The sequence below is a fragment of the Simochromis diagramma genome, unplaced genomic scaffold (assembly GCF_900408965.1).
Source record: "Simochromis diagramma unplaced genomic scaffold, fSimDia1.1 OVJJ01000685.1, whole genome shotgun sequence".
NCBI lineage: Eukaryota > Metazoa > Chordata > Actinopteri > Cichliformes > Cichlidae > Simochromis > Simochromis diagramma.
In genome coordinates, this window is record NW_024387477.1 from 14,729,861 (window position 1) to 14,750,225 (window position 20,365).

Below are 20,365 nucleotides of genomic sequence, written 5' to 3' on the forward strand. Positions count from 1 at the left end.
ACTCAAAGCAGCTCACCTGGCCACAATGACTATGCCACATTCACTCACTTGAATTACTGTTTTGTTCCCATACTGACATGATAGCATCACAAAGCTGCTGCAGATTTGTCGGCTGTACATTCTTGATTTGAATCTCCTCTTCCACAATATCCCAAAGGTGCTCTATTGGATTTAGATCTGTTGACTGTGGAGGCCATTTGAGTACATGTTTTTAAAAAAAGAAGAAAAAAAACAGTTTGAGATTATTTTGGCTTTGTACCTTAGCACATTATCCTCCCGCACACAACCATCAGAAGATGTTTGCAAAGCAATGAAGACAATCAGATGGTACCAAGGAACCCAAAGTGTGTCAAGAAAACATCCCCCACTACAGCCAGTTAATGGCAAATTCTGGTACTAACAAGTGAATGTCAGCAGAAATCGAGACAGGCCACGTTCCCCCCCCCCAATCTTCTCTTGTCCAATTTCAGTGAGTCTGGATGAATTGTAGCCTCAGTTTTGTGTTTTTAAGCTAACAGGATTGGCACCCAGTGTGCTCTTCTGCTGTTACGTTTGCCTTCCTCTCAGCTGGAAGCAGTCTGGCCATTCTCTTCATAAATCCGATATCAACAAGCATTTCCACCCAGAGGACTGCTGCTCACTGGATATTTTCTCTCTTCTGTGAACACTGGGCTTGTTATGTGAGAAAATCTCAGTAGAGCAGCAGTTTCTGAAATACTCAAACCAGCCTGTCCATCACCAACATCTGAAGTTGGTATGATCCCCCTGCAAGACAGTCTTTAGTTTTGTGTCAGTCAACCAAAGTGAATTAATAAACAAGTTGATGGTCTGGGAAAGAATTCACTTGCATATTCGTCATAAGATTATGTTGACTTCGTTGATCACCTGAGGCTGATAATAGGATTAAATCAGATTGAACAGTTTTCTTGTGGAAATGAGCGTTTGGTTCAGTGGTGTTGTCACCTGACTCGAGTAGGAGAATGAAAAAATTAATGTTACACTGGCCATAATCTCCCTTGTGTGACCTGGACCAGAATAATCCTGTCATGTACAATTTTCATCTAGTAACATCGGGTTTGTTTCGTTCTTTTAATTAGAACTGCAAAACAAAAGCATTTCCCATTTTTAAAAAAAAATCTGAATTGGCCTCATTTTTTAAGACCGTACCCGTTATTATATCAAACATGTAGACCCCGCTAAACATGTGTGATCGTTGCTGACTGGGAATGAAATAAATAAATGGTGTCTGCACGTTAACAAGGCATTTTAATCCAGTGAATTTATAACCGTAATTATTTTCATACACCTCACACTTCACTAACGCGATTTCCCTTAGAGGATTAACCCATTTAAACCGCATGAATCATCTTTTACTCAGGTTTTGCTTCAAAGAAAATGTGCTGCTGGTATCAGAAACTAATTTAGAGCTCACATTTACACAGTTTCAGTCTAATTTTAAGTTATACACAAAGACGGATATAACCTTTATTAAAATATTTTATTTGGAACAATTCACATTTGCATAATTTCAAGTTTCCACCGACAGCTGTGCTGGCGGGGTTTTGACACATTTAGGCAATTTTAAATTGTGACATATTTTGTTTTCACAATAGTTGAAAAAAAGTTAGAACTCTAACAGAGTATAAACCATACAGAAACTCTCAAAGTGAAAACATTTTTTGAAAAACAATTAAATCATGCAGAGTGAAATTCAACCTGTAAATATAAGGTATAGGGCACTTTCTTCTCTTGAGGGTCAACAAAAGTTAAATATTTAAAGTTGGCTCCCACAAAGAATGTTTTCCAGTACACACCAGTCACAATTCATTAACCTGACATGTGAAGGTATACAAAAGCAGTTCACAATACAAAATATTCACAGTACTTTAAGTAAAAATTATATACGTATGAAAAGCCTGCGAAACATGTGGTCTCAAACGTTTTAAGGCACTTTAAGATGATTAATAAATAACTGGATACTTTAAAAACTTCAGCACAGGTAAAAACAGGCGGTCACCGATCAGCTGGTGGAGCTGGTCACTTTTTGCAGAACAGCAGCACTCTCATTCAGTGAAAACTCACTGGGGAGAAATTCTCTCAACAGAAATGACAGGAGCATCTGTTACGGGAGCGGAGACGTGAGAAAGAACAAAGATTTACGTGCAACATACAGTGAAAAGTGAGAATTCGATACAAAAAAAATGAGGTGTGCTGAAAAAGGAAGTTTAGATACTCACGTAAACCAGGGTTTTGTTTTCCTCTCTGTCCTGGAAAAGATTGAACACAGACTCCATGTCTGTCTTCTTCAGGAACAAAACATTTGAATCTATGGCAAAGACAAAAAAACAAAAACAACTTTAGATGGATTATTAAGTGCCAAATCAACTGCTGCACTGCAAAGAGGTGTTGTTACATTTGGCATTGATGAGGTTATGCGCTCGATCCCTGGTCTCGTCCTTCTCCTCATCGGTACGAGGAGGATGAGGCGTTGGTGGAGGAGACTCTGGCCACAGTTTGCTACGCAGGTTGTCGATGTACGAAGCCATCTGCGCCTGTGTTGGGTTCACCTTTCTTAGGAAAGAGTTCACTTTCCTGGAGAAAAATATGCAAAACTCATGAGTCATTCATAGACCGGGATATAACAATGTTTGACCGTGGAGCGTGCTGGTGCCACTTACTTCTTCAGAATGGGCATAAAAGGTTTCAGAACCGTGTCGAAGATATTTATGAGGAAGGAGTTTCCTGTAAGGGAAATCAGAGTGTTAGTGTCATCTTAGAGTAGCACTATGTTGCATGTTTTTAGCTTGTCTTAACTTTACTTATTTCAGGAAAACAAAAAAGGGCCAGTATTATTAGCCCCCCTGCTGCTGTGCAGTGACAGGCTTTACCTTTGTAATTCTCAGTGCTTGTAAAGTCAAGTTAAAAATGAAGGTTATCTTCCAATTTACACACAGTATGAAAACTTCAAACATTTGAGCTGTCATTTGAGAAAGCACTGTGCCAAAAACAAAAGAAATCAATTTGGACTTGAGAAAAAGAATTGTTGATGCTCACAAAGCAGGGGATGGATATACAAAGTTATCACAGCATTTCCACATGTCAAGAACTGGTGCGAGAAGTATCAAGAAACTCAATAAGCCACACAATAAAGAAGAAACCAGCCAGAGATGGGAAGAGTGTGGAAAAGGAAACTAGTGAGCGATGTGACTAAAGAACAACTGTCATGACTTGGCCAATATGGGAACTGTAGGCTCAAAGAAGACCAAGGTTTTTGCAGGAGAAACAACTTCAAGCCAGACTAAAGTAAGCTAAAGACAACCTGGAGAAAGATTATGTATACTGGAAGTTTGTCCTGTAGACAGATTAAGTGAAACTAGAGCTATTTGAACAAAGAGATGCTGCTTATGTTTGGAGAAACACAGCAGAGGTGTACAAGCCGAAGAACACAGAACCCACAGTGAAACAGTGGTGGGAGTATAACGGTGCCTGAATGCTGAAACTGGGAATCTGGTCAAGATGGAAGGAATCGTAAAGAAGGATGGATATGTGAATATTCTGACAGAAAACCTCAAGCAGTCAGCAGCAAAACTGGGTGTGGGTTATTGCTTTGTCTTCCAACATGACAGCAACCAGTCGCGTCCCATTAAATTGGATGACTAAAAGATCAAATCTGGAAGAACTAAAGAGATGAAGAAGAATGGGCTGCGACTTCTCAGGAGACGCATGCAAGACTTGTTGAAAACAGTAAACGACGGCAGGCTGTCCAACAAAAACAATCACAACTGACTGTTGCATCAGTGGGGCTAATCATTTGGCCCCTGGTAGTTTGTCTTTTATTTCTGTGTGCAAAGTAAAAATAATGTAATCATCTAAAATAAAACTTTGATGTTTACCTGTGCTAAAAACATTCCTCGCTCTGTTTAACACCTCTTGGGGAATACTGTCATAGGTGGGCTAATAATTCTGTTCATCTGCACATCAAGCTGTAGCTGCACAGATGGACGTCTGCATAACATGAGGTACAAGACCACTGTAGAGCCCAGAGGCAAATCTCCAATTTGTAGGTTTAAGCTATAAAAATAAAATTGGCTTTTTAACTCAAAGTGCCAAATTATAAAAAAGATACAATGTAATCCAATTTAAGTGTCAAAACATATCAAATAGAATAGATGTTCTGAACTACCACAGCTTTTATCATAAAGAATATAAACAGACATTTTTCTGCCTTTGAGCTTGTTGCAGTTTATTTCAGTACGGGGGGGGCTTTCATGATTGTGAGGTTTGCCTGAGGTTGATAAATCATCACAGTGAACATCAAGGCTGCACTTTTGTCTAAGACTTCTTTTGTGACCTGCACGATTTTAATCTGCACTGTCGAAGTAAAAAAAGGTTTTTATTTTTGCAGAAAATCTTTTGAGAACATAATGCGGCTGCCAGCTGTCAGCCCTTCATTGTGTGAGAGAGTGTGAATACACCACTCTTGGGCTTTTAAAAACAAGCCATGCTCTCACCTTAAAATACCACGTGACAGTTCACACAGACCAAATACTCACTACAAAGGATTAACTTTCTCAGGCAAGTTTCAAATCTCTACAGGTTAATTTTGTTCTTGTACTGAAATGAACCAAAGCAGCTGTTTGCCTAGTCTTCAAAGGAATGCATTAATAAATATAAAAAGCTACAATGTGCTTTAAAATGTTGAGTGAAGTATACATGACAGTACAAAGCGGCTTTAAAGATTAAAACAAACCGGATATTTCTTTCAGCAGATCAAATATGGCTTTGGTCGCCTCCGGCTGTTCCCTGTTGACTTGGTTCTTTAGAGCCTGGGAGTTGTCCCCTCTCTGCAGTGTAGCCTGTGCCTCCTTTCCTTTCGCCTTGTACAGTCCTCCGGACCTAAAACACGTTTTCTCCCTTTTATTGGACCTCGCACTGAAGTGAAGCCACGACGAGCCCTCTGGACCCTCCCGCTGCAAGCCCGAGTCGGGCACATCTTCCGCGCTGCCGTTTTTTGTTGAGGCCAGAGACTCGTGTGATCTATATCGGCCAAATCCTTTGAAGAGTGTTTTAAAGTGAGAGGTTAAGGGATTATCAGAGTCCTCGTTTTTTTCTTGGGAGCCATTTTCATTTGAGGACTTTGAGTCAACAGAAGGCTGTGGATTAATGTCAGTCTCCTCAGGCAGTTCTAAAGGGGAATCGTACTGGGAGATAATAATAGATGGAAGAGTTTGACTGGGGACATCAGAGGCACTGTGGTTCTCCAAAGACTGAGCTGTTGATTCTAGTTGCAGAGATGACATTGTGTTTTCATCTGGGGCTCCAGGCTGCATGCTCGAGTTCTGCAAAGTAAACAAAACAATCTCTTTGTGAAGGCTGTCCCTGAGGCACTGGCCTTTCTGACTGTACTCCGCGACAGAGCTGAGACTTAATGAATCCATACGTTTGCTCACTAAGAAATATTTAAAGGGGAATTACATCACGTCTACATGATGTTTCTTGTTACATGAAATGCTGTACATCATTTCTGCAGCTCTAGAAGAAGTCTAAAACATTTTCTCAGTTTGACCTTTAGACAGATGCTACCAACATGCATTTGCAGGCTATCAAGTTGAATTATGTGAACCAGCAGACCAAAATTCAACTTCACTATGGGTGTATGTGCACTAGCTCTGGGTACCACTGTGCATCACTACTTCCCTACTGACCTGCTTTACCTTCCCCAAAAGATCCTCCCAATAAGCAGTCTGCAGATAATTCCCACACTTAGAATGACCAAAGTTTACAACGCTGTCACTGGGTTTTGGGTCATATTGAACAAAACAAAGTCAGTTTATATAGTTTAAGTCCTCAAGATTTTCTAGTCCTTTCTAGAAATCTTTTCACAACTACAGGTATTGCCCCCTGATGGCGATTAAAAAGAATGCAGGTTTAAGGTCCTTCCATGTTGCTTTGAGGGACTTCTTTTCACACCTTGAAGCTATACCACATTTTACCCGTCGGTAGTCAATTCCCATCTTTTCAAAAGGTTTTACATTTTTAAAACTGCATAGCATTTTTGTTTTCCTCTTTTGTGAAAACTATACTGGGAATTTATTTCCAATTCGCTCCATAAAAGTGGAGAAGCTGAAGCCTACACCAGCTGTCATAGGACAAGAGGCAGAGCCCAGCCTGGGCAGTCTCCATTCTATTACAGGGGTCAGAGAGACAACCAACCATTCAAGTGGATTTTATAGTCCAGCAGATGTAGCACGTTCACTGTCCACTAGCTGGGGATGGGGATGGCCCGTCTGCCTACAAATAGCTCTGTTGCCAGATAGACACTGTACAGTGTGTGGTGCAACCGAGGCAAAATTATAAACACACAAAGAACTGAAGTGAAACGGTGTGGTAAACTGTCCACAGCAGGCAGTGGCTGTGCTTTTAATGCCAAATCTTTTGGCCTTCAATCTGGAGTTGTGCTTCACACCTACAGTCAATAACACCGGCCCTGTGGGAGTAAGCTGGAGTACCTGCAGAAAACCCATGCAAGCCTTTTAGTTTAATTCATTTTAAATTATGGCAGTGGCTACTGATCTCTACCCACTGCCAATTTCCAAATGTGGTAATATAATTATAATTTATAAACCAACTGTACACGAGCAATAACGGCACCTGTAGATATCAGAGCAAATATCACCATCTATAAATGTCCATCTGATGTTCAATGAAAAGGAAAGCTAATATTGCAAAGAAATCAAAAGGATGTTTTTAAAGTTGTTAAGATGGTATTTTTTTTCTTCCACATTTTCTCTTGGAGCCAGAGGTTACAACCATTAGCACCACTTATAACAAAAAGTTAAAAAAAAAAAGAAGCTAAAAATCAATAAAAACTGTTCTTAACTGTTTCTAAAGCTTCCCATCGTATCAGATTTAACTTCTGTTTTGAGTTTGCAATTTAGAAATTAATAATTTAAATATCCTTAAAAAGACAGAAGGTAGAAATGAATAGTTCTGCACTACAAGAGAGACGCCGATTCTGGTTAATTTGTTCAGTTAGTTGGTCATGTACCTCTCATCCCATGACAGCTGGGCTGAAGATCACCAGGGCACAATCAATCAGGTGTGCCCAGAAACTGATGTGGCATACTCCACAAGTCTGTCTGCTTCTGTGCTCTTATCCCATCTGACAGTTTTTCAACATTACGAGATTTCAGAAACCTCGATGAAATCATTCTTAATATTACCAGAACTAAAAGCAAAACTCAGTTACCTTGGAAACACTCTAAAATGACTAGTTGATTACAAGTGGCAGTGAAACATTACCTCATCTTCTTCGTAGCTGGGAGTGAGGAAGTAAGCCAAGCCGCTGAGCAGGCCCCAAACGCCTCCATGTTTCTCCTCATTCAGGAGTTTGTCAAGCGGGCAGAGGAACTGAAATACTGGTTGAGTGTGGCCGATCAGATTATCGGAAACCAGTTCCTGGGAAGGAAAATGACACATTGTTAAGACATGACACACTAAGTGTTTATCAACATATCCGAGCCTTGTGATCTCTCTCACTTGCAGGAAGTGCTCCACTGATACTCTTGCTTCTTTAACTTTATCGTTGACCTTCATCTCCTCCAGCACCAAGACCCCAGGTAGGCTGGTGGAGTCCTGGATAAAGACAAGGGAAAAAACACATAATTAAAAGCCTAATGCTGACCTAAGAGACCTTAATCAGTTTTTACAGTTGAAGGCTTAGAACTGTAACAGGTGGTCATCAAAGCGCTGTCTGTTCACCTGTGAACTCCTCGTACGTGATGAGGATTTGTGCAAGCTCAGGCATCTGAAGTTTCTCATCTTTAGCACATGTTACGATGTCGCCTAGTAACTACCTACCAACGTGCTAAACAACTCATCTGTAGCATCTATGCACCTTAGAAAAGCATCCGTATCATTTTGATATCAGTATAACAACATTTCATTTACATCCACAAAGCTTCAGTTACATGATGTTGGAATCACCTCTGACTAATGATAATAATAATTAAAATAATAATAGTGTAGAATGGGCAAATAATAGTCAATATAACTGAAAACATTTCTCAATGTTTCATGCTGACATTTCGGCTGCTGGGAACGCCTCGTAATGAATACAGACTGAAAAAGCGCGCGTGGCATTTCAAAATAATAGGTCACTCATTTAATTCTTAGGAAACGCAGTCTCACTATACTGCTACCAAGAAGTTAATACATGCACTGTTGTTCACACCAGCTCCACCTCAACTCCTGAGTCAATGCTTCCCTGAATGTAAATGAAAATGCCAAAATTATCAAGTCTTTCATGAGATAACACTAATGTTACATTTACAATGTAAAGATGAAATATAATTAAAACATAAGAGCATGGTGTGCTTATTTTGTATTTTATTTCTTTTTTTATTTTTATGTGACAAAGACCTTTTTATTGCTGATGCACACCGCAGCAGTGGCACTCTTAGCATCCTAACCTGTAGAAACCACCAGCAAAGTCTGTCTACACTATTCTATGTCCACATATACACAGAGTCAGAATCCATCCTATGTAAACAATAAAAGTGCATTTTAAAGCTGATCTGAATTTAACATGAGGCTTCACTGACATCTTTCCAAGTTGCACTGTTTTTGGTACAAGACTGAAACTTTTCTAAACCAGCATAGGGAGAAAGGACGACTTAAAATAGGTAGAAGTTTTATTTGGAATGAAAACTTGTCCTTTAGACATTTGATTTGAGGACATAGCTTGCCTTCTCATCGCTCACTGACAAGCACTTTTTAAAAACCAAGTGACAGACACTAATTGAAAAGGTGATTGACGTCCCCTCACTTCTGTATCATTATCTCGTTTGCTTGCATGCAACTTCGACATGATCATCCATCCACCTTAAATCCACCACAGTGCCTACTCAAGGAGACACACAGATTCTCTCACAGTCACATCTAGTCAAATCACCATGTCTTTGGACTGTGGGAGGAAGCTCAAATATCCAGAGGAAAACCACGCAAGCACATGGGAGGATTGCACCAGGAACATTCTTGCTCTGAAGTGACGGTGCTAAACATTGCTTCACAGTGCCTCCCTGCATGCGAAGTCAATGACTCAGATAATCATTCAATTCACAGAGGATCAAGCCAATAATTGACTTAATTCAACAAGACTCTCCGTAGCTCCCCAAACACAGTTCAGCTTAGTGAAAGGAAGGGAAACAAATCCAGTGACAAGTAAATCTAGGTAAGGTAACTTTATTTATACCCATACGTAAGGTAAATTTGCTTTACAGAAAAATGATAGCATTTGGCATCCCTTCAAAAACAGACATACCTAATAAATATAAACCTCACTGTAGCACATATATAGTAATTTAACGTTTCGAATCAAAAACTGTTCTTATTTAATTCAGTAACAGCAACAGGGACAAAGCTGTTTTTATAACACTTTGTCCTGAGGAAAGAAGCTGAAATTCACCCCGTAGAGGATGGGAACCATTTTTAAGGATTTATAAAGCCTGTTTAGAGTACAGGGAGGCTAAACAAGACTGTGGCTCACCTATCAGACGACTGGACCATCTCACTATCCGATTCAGTGAGTTTTTCCCTCTGTGACAGAGGTCTGACCAACCCATGCCACCAAACAAAGGATAAAACAGACTCAACAAAAGAACGATAAAACGAAGTTAAAATTTTTTGGCCAATGTGGAAATGAGCAAGTTTCCTGAGGCAGTGAAGGTGCTGGTGACCCTTTTTACAAACTGTTTTGCAATTTTGATCAAAACTCAGTTTTTCATTGATTACGGTGCCAAGATATTTATATGATTGTACTTGCTCTATTTTCTAACCTTTAATTAAAGTGACTCCGTACCCATTTTGTTGTTTCCTAAAATCAATAACCATATCTTTTGTTTTAGATACGTTCAACTGGAGATAAGACTCCTCACACCACTGAACAAAGTTATCAATGGCTGGACTGTGGTTAGTTTCACCCTTTTTCAGTAAGCTGACAATAACAGAGTCCTCTGCATATTTAATGACGGCCCTGATTTCATATCTGCTCTGACACACGTTTGTATACAGAATGAATGATAAGGGTGATAAGACGCACCCTTGAGGAGATCCTGTGGAGGAGAACACTGAGTCCGACAGAACCCCATTTATTCTCACTCTTTGTGACCTGTCAGTTAAAAAAAAATAAAATAAAATCCAGCCCACCAGGTTTTTCTTGATTTCAAACTGTTCTAAAAGTCTAAGTGTAGTGTGTCATTTTTACCACTTTTAGGACCAAAAAAAGTAGTTGTGATTGTGATTTTCCTTCTTCCTCAGTTAATGGCTTTAACATAATGACAGGGAGGAATGAAATTCAGCTAATACTTTATTCTATTTATGATAACTACACATTGAGCAATTTGTTACATAAAATCTGTTTAACTGCTTCTTAGTACAAATATCTAATCGGCCAATCACATGGCAGTCGATGCACGTAGACATAGTCAAGACAATCTGCTGTAGTTCAAACCGAGGATCAGAATGAGAAAGAAAGGCAATTTAACAGTCTTTGAATTTGGAATTTGTCAGTTTTTTGGTGACAGATGGGCTGATCTGAATATTTCAGACACTGCTGCTCTCCTGTGATTTTCCCACAACCATCTCTAGTGTTCAAAGGAAAAAGAAAATATCCACTCAGCATCAGCTCTCTGGGTGAAAATGTCTTGATGCCAGTGGCCAAAGGAGAATGGCCAGACTGTTTGAGTTTATAGGAACGTAAAGTTACAACCAAGGCATGCAGAGTAGCATCTCTGAACAAGCAACATGCAGATAAACTACAGCAGCAGAAGACCACACTGGGTTTCAATCATTTCTGCTAAGGGAACCACCAAAAAAGGAAAACAGCGACTGGGAAAGCACTGCCTGCTCTTATGAGTCCTTTTCTGCTGCAACTTCTGGATGGCATGGATCCATCCTTACCTTGAATCAACGGGTCAGGCTAGTGGTGCTGCTGTAATGGTGCTGAGATGCACTTTACACATAATCTTCTGATAGTACACCACATTACAAAGCTCAAATCATCTCAAACTGGTTTAGTGTAGCTTGCCATCACCAGTGTGTGAATGGGTGGATGACTGGATGTGTAAAGTGCTTTGGGATCCTTAGGGACAAGTAAAGCGCTATACAAATACAGGCCATTTATAGTGAACACAACAATGGCCTCCACAATCTCCAGATGTCAATCCAGTATGGGCACCCTTAGGATGTGGTGGAATGGAAGATTGACATGATTAATGTGCACCCAACCGCAGGAACTGTGTGATGCCATCGTGTCAGTGTGGACCAAAGTCTTTGATTGTTGGGGTTTTCTCTGTAAAATTGTAGCGTCTTGTACCTTAAAATATAACTGTGCAAATCAGAAGTCAACAAACCAGTTTAAGGGAGAAAACTGGGAACAAAGATACAACAAAACAGAACTTTCATTTGTCCTTTTACCTGCCATCTGTTGCTGAAGTGTACAATATCCATGTAGCTCTTCTTGATGTCCCATTGGAGGTTCTCAGGACTGTCTTTTTCCTCCAGGTGAACAGTGAAGATTAGCTTCTCATCCTCCCAGTCAGCCTACAATGTAGTAAACCACTGTTAAAAAAAAAATCCAGCTCAAAACTTTAACATGTCACCCAAGGACATTGTGCTTGCTATTACAAGGCCTCTACAGACAGATAACAAGCCTCCAGGACTTTCCACACTGTCACTGATATTTATAACTCACATTCGGGATGCTGACAGCCCAGCGGCCAACGCGCCACATCTCATATGACAGCTTGAATTCGATCATGTCCTCCTGAACAGCTGTCAGGTAGTCCTCCAGATCACCATCTTCCTAATTTCGTATGGCCAAAAGCAGTAATGAATCTGTTATGTCTGGCAAATTATTGTCTTCATTGTATAACACTGCATTATATGAAGCAGCCTTACACCGTCAGAGTCTTCCTCCTCCTGGCTGCGAATGGAGCCCTCCCTGCTGCTGACATAGTCATCGCTGGACACGTCTCCCATGTAGGCTCTGATCTTCAGCAACCGCTCCTGCTCCATCTTTTTCATCTTCTTTTTCTTGGCTTTCTTTAACTTTATCTTGTGCACAAACTTTGACCATCCTTCCTTTAACTTGTTGCCTAAAATAGAAAAGACAAAGCCCAAAACACATACATTACATTGCGAGAGAGACATCTTTATTTTCACTCACATTTATACTCAAACTATGTCCCTCTCTCGAATATGCATTTGTATACAACAACGAACTCTCGAGAATGAACACCACTTTGGCTGAAAAACAGGAATACACTTGCATTGTGAGGAAGTGTAGCAACAGTGGGTGGTGAGACAATGTGAGAGAAAAAGTAGTCTCAAAACAGCACGTGCTCAGTTAGGCATGACAGCAGGCAAGCATGATCAGCCTTTCAATTTTATGATCTATGTGACAGCATAACAATTAATAAAAATCACATCGGACTGAAATAAATGTCAGAGATTATAACAGATGAGTGTTTCTGATGCAACCATTGGAGAAGATTTGTATATTTATCATATCACAAGGTTCATTATCCTGACATAATCCATTCTTATTAAGACATCATTACTGTTGGATTGATCAGAGTTGCATGAAGACATGGCAGGAATTATTTGGCATTCTGCTTGAGGTTTGTGTAATTAGCCGTCTGGACACACAAGATAGATAAACAGGGGACTAATTCTGCACTGAAAGGGAGGCTGGTAAAGGAAATCAACATGTCACATAGCTCGCAACACATTCATCAAACAGTTGTAGTACAAGACATTGCACAAGCACGGTCATCTAGCCTCAGAACACCCACCACCCACTCCATCTGCCTTCTCCCACAAGTCCCTCATGTTTAAAATGTTTTCTTGCTGGTAAAAGGATAAAACTAGAAACCGCATGTACCATTTCCCACAGTTTCACAGAGCTTTGGATTGAATAAGCTGCTACAATTCGATCACTAAACACACCTTTCCCTTTACCCTTGGTCCTGGTGCCGTCTGAATTCCCTGTGCCGTGCGAGCTCCTGCGGGGGGAGAGAAGAAGAAAGAAAAAAAAAAAGCCACCAAACAAATCCAGGTCAATTCCAATTTCAGACGCAGAAGGTGGCAGTTACAGTCATTGCTTTGAGGCTCACTACGGTTCAGTCAAGTCAGCGGGGTGCAAAAGATGACAGCCACTCACACATCACTATCTCCCCCCTCGCCTTTGCTCTCCTGTGAAGCCAGAGAGGCTTTTTCAGTGTCTGATCCATAGAGCTCCTCCACTGAGTTTTTGGATGTCACGATGGCAAGCTGGCTCACCACTAGCTGGTTCAGATTGTCGGGGTCAGACAGCCATGCAACCAAATGTCCCAATCCTGAGAAAACAGCCAACATTAATACACGGTTCTGTTCGAATCACTAATATTGCTATTTGATCAGTAATTGTAGCTCCAACAGTTAAATGACTGGCTAAATGTACTGTGAAATACACTCATTTTTTTGATGAGAAGCCCGAAATCCCTGCGATATGCCTGAATAAATAACACTTAACAGTGGCCTCCTGGTTAGTTGTTAGTTTAGTGTAATCCTGCAAGGTTGTGTTACCTACGCCTCATAGCTCTTGAGGTGGCTGGCAAGTTGCTGCCAGGAAAACTGAGTTGATGGGCAGCATCCTCAACTGTTTAAAAACCTCTAAATTCAGCCTTGAGTTATGGCGGCTCGAGTCAGATTGCATTTTTTGCTAAGCAGGTCCCACGAGAGTAGCAACTGTCACAGCGTGTTGGCGACTCTCCAGTTAGCTTTGCAGCATCCCAGTAACCTAGGACTCCCACGCAGGCGTTTAAGACAAAACATTCACCGTTTAACACTGCACTTAAACTGCTTTGCAAATTACATGAAACTTGACTTTTTAGGGGTTTTGTTCCAACCGCTGTATGAATTTGTTGTATTCATTCAAAGGTTTTTTTGCTGTTATGTAGCCTCGATTAAAAGGCTTTTTCATTTAAAATATAAATTTGCCTTTTCTCATTATGAAAGCTTGTAAGACAAAAACAAATCATTTATATGTTAATTAATCTGCTTTGTGGTTTGAACACCCTTCAGTTTGTGTTTTGATGGGGAGCTACCACTGAGTTACCCACGAAGCCTAAAAGCCTGAATTATCAGTAAACAAACTAAATCAGCCAACTTTTGAGAGCATGTAAGGAATTAAAAAGCGTACCCCCCCCCCACTCAGTTTCCACTTGGAAGTGTTGAAATCTAGATTTCTATCCATCTATTTCCTTAACTACTCGTTCAATTTATGGTAGTATGGGGTGCTAGTTAGTTTCCTTTTCATATGAAAGAGTACCTGACACCCACCCTCTACTTGTCCAGTTTCCTCATTTTTATTATTATTTATTTATTTATTATTTTTTTAACTAAAGACACTGCACAGCATGCTAAAATAGGTTGCCAAATTTGAATTCTTTGAGAATCACCTTGTTGTTGCTGTCAAACTGTGTTGTCTTTGGGGTTTTTCATAAATTCAGCAAAAGAAATGGGAACAAATGATGAGTTTTTGTCACATGCTGTTAGCAACAAAGTCCCTGAAGGCACAATTCAAAATGGGTTCTTTGCAAAGTTGCCCGTTCATACAACACTGGTTCATCCCTCGAGTTAATTGTCTTTTTTATACTGGAATGGAGCTTTAACCAGACTATCAATAAAACAGGAAAAGTAATAACCCAACTGATCAGCAACTTGATTATTCTAGTTACCAAATACTGTAGGTGTATTTCTCAGAGGCAATTCTGGTGGTACTTTACTTAAGCATGTATGTATTGCACGTGCAAGCGTTGAGGTTTGGTGATAATCCAAAGGAGAAGCAGTAACAAAGCCACTTGCACCTTCAAAATAGCCAGCAGAAAAGCAGCGCTAGACACACCCCTGATACTTATGCATACAGACCCTACAATCCCCATAAAAGCAGCACGTGTCATGCACACTTCGGATTTTACACATATTATGCAAGATACAACATGCTGGTTCCAGCTTTATATTTAAGACAGTGCTCGCATAAAACTTGCAATAAGAGAAAATTAAAGCATTTCCTCAAAATATTAAGTGTTTAAAGGTGTCACATCAACTCCTCTGTGAAATGAATAACTGGAATTGATAAAACAAACCATATTGCTAGAGTAAATGAGTATTCAGAATTTTTACTGCAACACTGAAGCTACAAATAACGTTGCCAACTACTCCAAATCTTTTAGTTATGGATCTATGAGCAGTTGCCAGAAATTAGCACTTTCTAACCACCAAACAGCAGAGCAGAATGGACGTGCATATAATTTTTAAACTACAGCTGTAAAAATCACTTATTGTCACTGAACAACATGCGTAATTGCAAAAACCTACCCCACAGCAAGTCTCTCTCCGGATGAAGCATTTCATCTGTTACTATAAAAATGACAAAACCCTGAGGGGGGGATTGGCAGATCACTGCAGAAGGAGCCTTCTTTTTATGCAACCTAAGATTCATGTCTAAGCTCTACAATGCCACTGACAATAAAGGGATTACACACAACTCGCACTCCTCAAAGAATTCATGTGAGGCTTAGTCCTTATATAAGACTGTTGCTGCAGAGATTATTTAATGCTTCCTTACCCTTTAAGGCAATGATCTCATTTAAGGCACAGCGGTTGACTTCCTGGCCCCAGAGAGATTTGGGGAAAAGGTTACATACCAGAGCATCAGAGAGCTCTCGGAGAACTGCAATCTCCTTTGCTCTGGACCTAAACAAGAGCTGTCTGAAGGAGAAAGCAAAAGAACAAGAACAGCAACTATGAGTAAGTGCTCAGTGTTTATACCACAAGTAAGTGCGTGATCATAATCTTAATTCTGATGTGGCACACTACTCTTAAAACTATGTGCCTTAGGAAAAATGCATTATTGCAAGGTACAGTAAAAAGTAAATTATTCATAGGTGATAAAAAAAAACACTGGAGGTATTTATAGAGTTCTCAAATGTTACTGAGTGCAAAGAAGCAACAGCATGAATTCTGAATCCTATTAAATAAAAGAAAGTGTAAAGCTTCACCTGTCAGACTGCTTCGCATTATGCAAGTGCTGGGTCAAAATCCGAATGGAGCCCACGACTGCGTGGGAGACATCAAAGTCTTTGGCCCTTTCAATGATGCGGTCGATTACAAAGTCGAATTCCCTGCTGAGAACCTGGTGCAGGGGCTGCTGCTCGCACGACTCGGGGACGGTGTACCAAGGCAGGACGAGCTGAGCGTAGGCGCATTCAAACACTGCGAGGACAGCGGGCACACAGCAAGTCAGTCACAAAGGAAAGTTACATTCACACCGTGCTCCCATGCTCACCTCCTGAGCATCAAATTCAACAACTGTGCTGACTTTTAATCTTTTTTTTTTTTTTTTTTAAAGAAAAATTCAAGCTCCCACTTCTGAAGTCCAGAATTATTTATATAAACCTTGGCACACATTTCCGTGACGCGATTTTGAAGACCAGGCCATCTGGAGTTCAGCTACTCAGCTGTGAATTCACTGAGCAGGTTTTTTGCTGTTGTTTTCTTGATATTAGCACAACTTCAGTTTTATTTCACAGATACGCTGAGAAACGTCAAATACAATGTTAATGTGGGGCTGTTACAGTTTCTCATTTAATTTGCAGGGATATTTGAGAATTATTAATATTTAGCAATTAACTGGCCACTTCATTAGTTACACCCTGCTAGTACTCCTTTTGCATTATGAACAGCCATATTTCTTTTTTGCACAGATTCCACAACTTGCTGAAACAGTCCTCAGAGATTTTAATCTTATTGACATGATAGCATCACACCACAGCTGCAAATTTGTCTGCTTCACATCTATGATGTGAAGCTACCATCAGAAGATGGGCACACTGTGATCATAAAAGGGTGGACATCGTTAGCAACTATACTCAGATAAGCCGTACCATTGCAACAATACTCAGTTGGTACTAAGAGCGCTAAAATGTGCCAAGAAAATATCCCCTACTCAATTACATCGTCAACACCACCCAGAACTGTTGATACTCGGCAGGATGAATCCACGCTTTCATGTTGTTTACTCCAAACTCTGACTCGAACTTCTCCTCTGACCTCTAGCATCAACAAAGCATTTTAAGCCCAGGGAACCGCTGCTCACTGGATATTTTTTCTTTTTTAAGTCCATTTTCTGTAAACGAGAACCAGAACGAGAGCTGTGAAAACCCCAGTAAATGCGCAGTTTGCGAAATACTCAGACCAACTCATGTAGCACCAAAACCTTATGTCACATTCAACGAAATTTAAAGTCACCTTTCTTCCCATTCCTCATGCCTACTTCAAATGTCACCAGGTCACCTTGATTTGTATGCATTCCTAAATATACAGAGTTGCTGCCATGCGATTTGGCCAATTAGATTTTTGAATTAGGGGCAGCTAAACGGGTGCACCAATCAAACTTCCAGGTGGGTGCATATTTAATGTACAAGACACCTGCAAACTATCTGGCATTTTTCTATTTTGTTTGTATAAAAATGAAACAAGATTTATGCAAAATTAAAAAGTGTTCTTATTAAATATTCTAGAGTGACTTTAGATATGTTTGTGGTGCCCAATAGATACAGACATAAGCTCCAAATGGTAGACAGCCTATTCATTTGTATCATTATAAAAAACAGGAAAAAGAAAAAGAAGCTGTATTATCTTTTTACTTTGTCACAGGTTTGCAGATCTCTGCAGGAAGAGGAAAAACTGTTTAAAAACCTCATATGGTCTGGGCTTACCACAAACCAGTTACCAGTGCTCAAAAGTGCATAAATAAACAAAGCTTTATGAAAACCTCCATCTTATTTCCTGCTTAACAGCCACAGTGATGTGTAGCATACCCATCTGCTGTGGGTGTGCTGGTTAGCTTTTTCTTCCTTGAAATCCCTCCCCAGTCTGTGTAACAGGAGCTCCAGTTCCAGTCTGTGTCAATGCAAAACTGTTCTTTCCAACTATATCAAGTGAAAACGGAACTGAAAATCTGCTGAGACAGGCCCGACTTTGACCCCTCACTTCGGTCCTCATGTAAAGCACTGCTAACCTGCAATGACAGACACAGTCCCGTCCCCTACAGACAAATTACTCCACTGCAAAAGACATGCTTCACCTTGCTGTAAAGATCTCTTCACATGTGGATACTGAGACTCCAGCGGCACAGCCAGGTCCGGTGTGTCTCCATCAATCAAGTCATCAACAACAGTTTCCTGGAAAACAGGAACACTGTGAATTAAAGGCCAGGGGCTATAAAATTGCAGCATTAAAGTGCAGGACTCTGGACACTTTCATTTTTAATGTACATTTTCAGAGTTCCGGTATGTGTGTAAACATGGGAGATGACCCACCTACGCTTTGGTGTGGTCTTTCGTTAAAGTTATGAGTAAAACAAGCAACAACCCTCATTTCAACCCTCACCGGTGATTCACAGAAGGGTGATAAGGTGATACAAAATACCATCACGTGACTGTAAAACGCACCTCACGCTCACAATTGTAATTATTAACACTTCTACGGTGGTTTTGCAACTAGTTTTAACACAAACAACTGCGCAAACTACCTGAACTGCGTCGTCCTTCGCCTCTTCGTCCGTCTGTGTGCCGCTCTCTCGCCCGCTGACTGCGGACAGCAGCGGGGTGGAAATGCAAAGAAGAAAACATAAGTACTGAGTCAGTGTGCGTCCGCAGTCTGAGCAATACCAAACCAAGCCGAGGGTTATGGCGATGGAGAAGCGCCATAGATACATGTTCCTTCCTTAACACAGGCTCTTTTTGCTCGTAGCTGTGACTTCGAGCCTGACTGTGTTACATTCAGCCAGAGTAGGTTTGTTCGCCCACATCTTTTGCACGGACAAGAAGAAGCGACTGTTTCCTCTTAGCGCGAAGTCACACAGCGGAAAAAGCGAACTTTATTGAACTGCTTTAAAGCTGCGCTGTGATTGGCTGGGGGCAGGCCCCGAGTGCCGACTAGTTAATTGTATGAGGGCGCCATCTACAGGCGACACCTTTACCTGACAGCGAGAGTGGCACAATACGACTCTATTCAAAATTATCCGTAAGCACCAAAGCACGAGTTATTTACGAATATGATTGGTGATTCCCTCCTTTGTTCATTGAAGAATTAACTTAGACCGCATCTCTAATCTTTCATTACCGTTTTTTGTTGTTGTTTTTTGTTTTTTTTGCTGGTTTATCTTAAATACTACTGCTTTGGCGAACCAACCAAAACAGTGGACAGGCAGGATGGAGGTCAGGGGTGATTTGTAACAGAAAGACAGCAGCAGGAGTGAAAGGGAAGATTTAGAAGATAGTAGTGAGACCTAGTTTGTAAAAGGAGAGCATGCGGAGGGTTGGTGTGATAGAAGAGGGTGTTAGGGACAGGGTGAGGCGGAGGCAAATGATCCACTGTGGTGACCCCTAGAAGGAGCACCCGAAAGAAGAAGTTTTGCTGGTGGATCTTAAGCTGCAAATCACACAGTACCTGAAGTACTCAGATAAAGTACTGTGAACTTGTACTTCAATAAATGTAAATAATATTCAGATGCCTAAAAAGTATTAATCTAACAACACAGACATGTTTCATTAAAGGTTAAAGTCCTCCAAATTTCCACTTTTATCAAATTAATCATGTGGACCATTCCATCTCAAATCAGCAAACTCTGACAACATTTTCTGCTCTAGGATCTCTGAGTTGCATGAAGATGTTATGGTCCAGTGTTTGAACATATATAATGAGAGCTGGAAAATTTTAGCTTCATAAAGCAAATACTTAAATATTTTTTCAAACATCGAAAGCTGAGCCAATGTTTGAACACTGAATGTTTTAAGATCTAAAGAACTGTTAAAGATAAAAGCTTGAAATTTTCACTGGTCTTTCATACAATCGACATGATTAAGAATCTGTCATTCAGGACAACATAAACAAAGATCGTGTATTCAGATGCATTAAAAATATCTGAATATTGGCCACTTAAAAGAAAAAGTCCAGCACTTCTGCAAAGTTCCATATTTGAACACACACTAATAAAACCAACTTCACATTGCAAAATACACAGTGACAAGTTCTGAATAGTATATTGTTATATGATGTATTTGTTCCAAATTAAACATTCAGGTTCAACCTTATTTTTAACTTATTATTTATTTATTTGGACAAGGAAAACAAGTCTATTCCTTCTGCTTCTTTTCCTCCTGCTCACATCCCAAGAAAAATTCTCTGAGCACTGCTTCATTATTTCAGACTGTGATACTGGCAAGGGCCAGTGAAAGGAAGAAAAGGATGTGGAGCT

The 20,365-nt window shown here is 40.3% G+C and overlaps 1 protein-coding gene across 2 annotated transcripts; it reads right to left on the reverse strand.

Annotated features, from left to right (window-relative positions):
* Window positions 1–1,479: 1,479 nt before the first annotated feature.
* si:rp71-46j2.7 lies at window positions 1,480–18,991 on the reverse strand. Of its 2 annotated transcripts, XM_040015297.1 has the most exons (16): window positions 18,638–18,991; window positions 18,191–18,287; window positions 16,104–16,317; window positions 15,671–15,813; window positions 13,223–13,397; window positions 13,009–13,064; window positions 11,959–12,155; window positions 11,753–11,863; window positions 11,476–11,601; window positions 7,540–7,635; window positions 7,303–7,458; window positions 4,751–5,339; window positions 2,679–2,742; window positions 2,414–2,592; window positions 2,238–2,326; window positions 1,480–2,119 (listed from the first exon to the last, which is right to left on the reverse strand). In XM_040015297.1, the coding sequence occupies exons 1-16, from the start codon at window positions 18,821–18,823 to the stop codon at window positions 2,021–2,023; spliced, it is 2,577 nt and encodes an 858-aa protein (XP_039871231.1). In that variant the 5' UTR covers window positions 18,824–18,991; the 3' UTR covers window positions 1,480–2,020. The 2 variants fall into 2 exon arrangements, with proteins under 2 accessions (XP_039871231.1, XP_039871232.1); XM_040015298.1 differs by lacking the exons at window positions 18,191–18,287; window positions 18,638–18,991 and adding an exon at window positions 17,925–17,949.
* Between the last annotated feature and the right edge of the window lie 1,374 nt (window positions 18,992–20,365).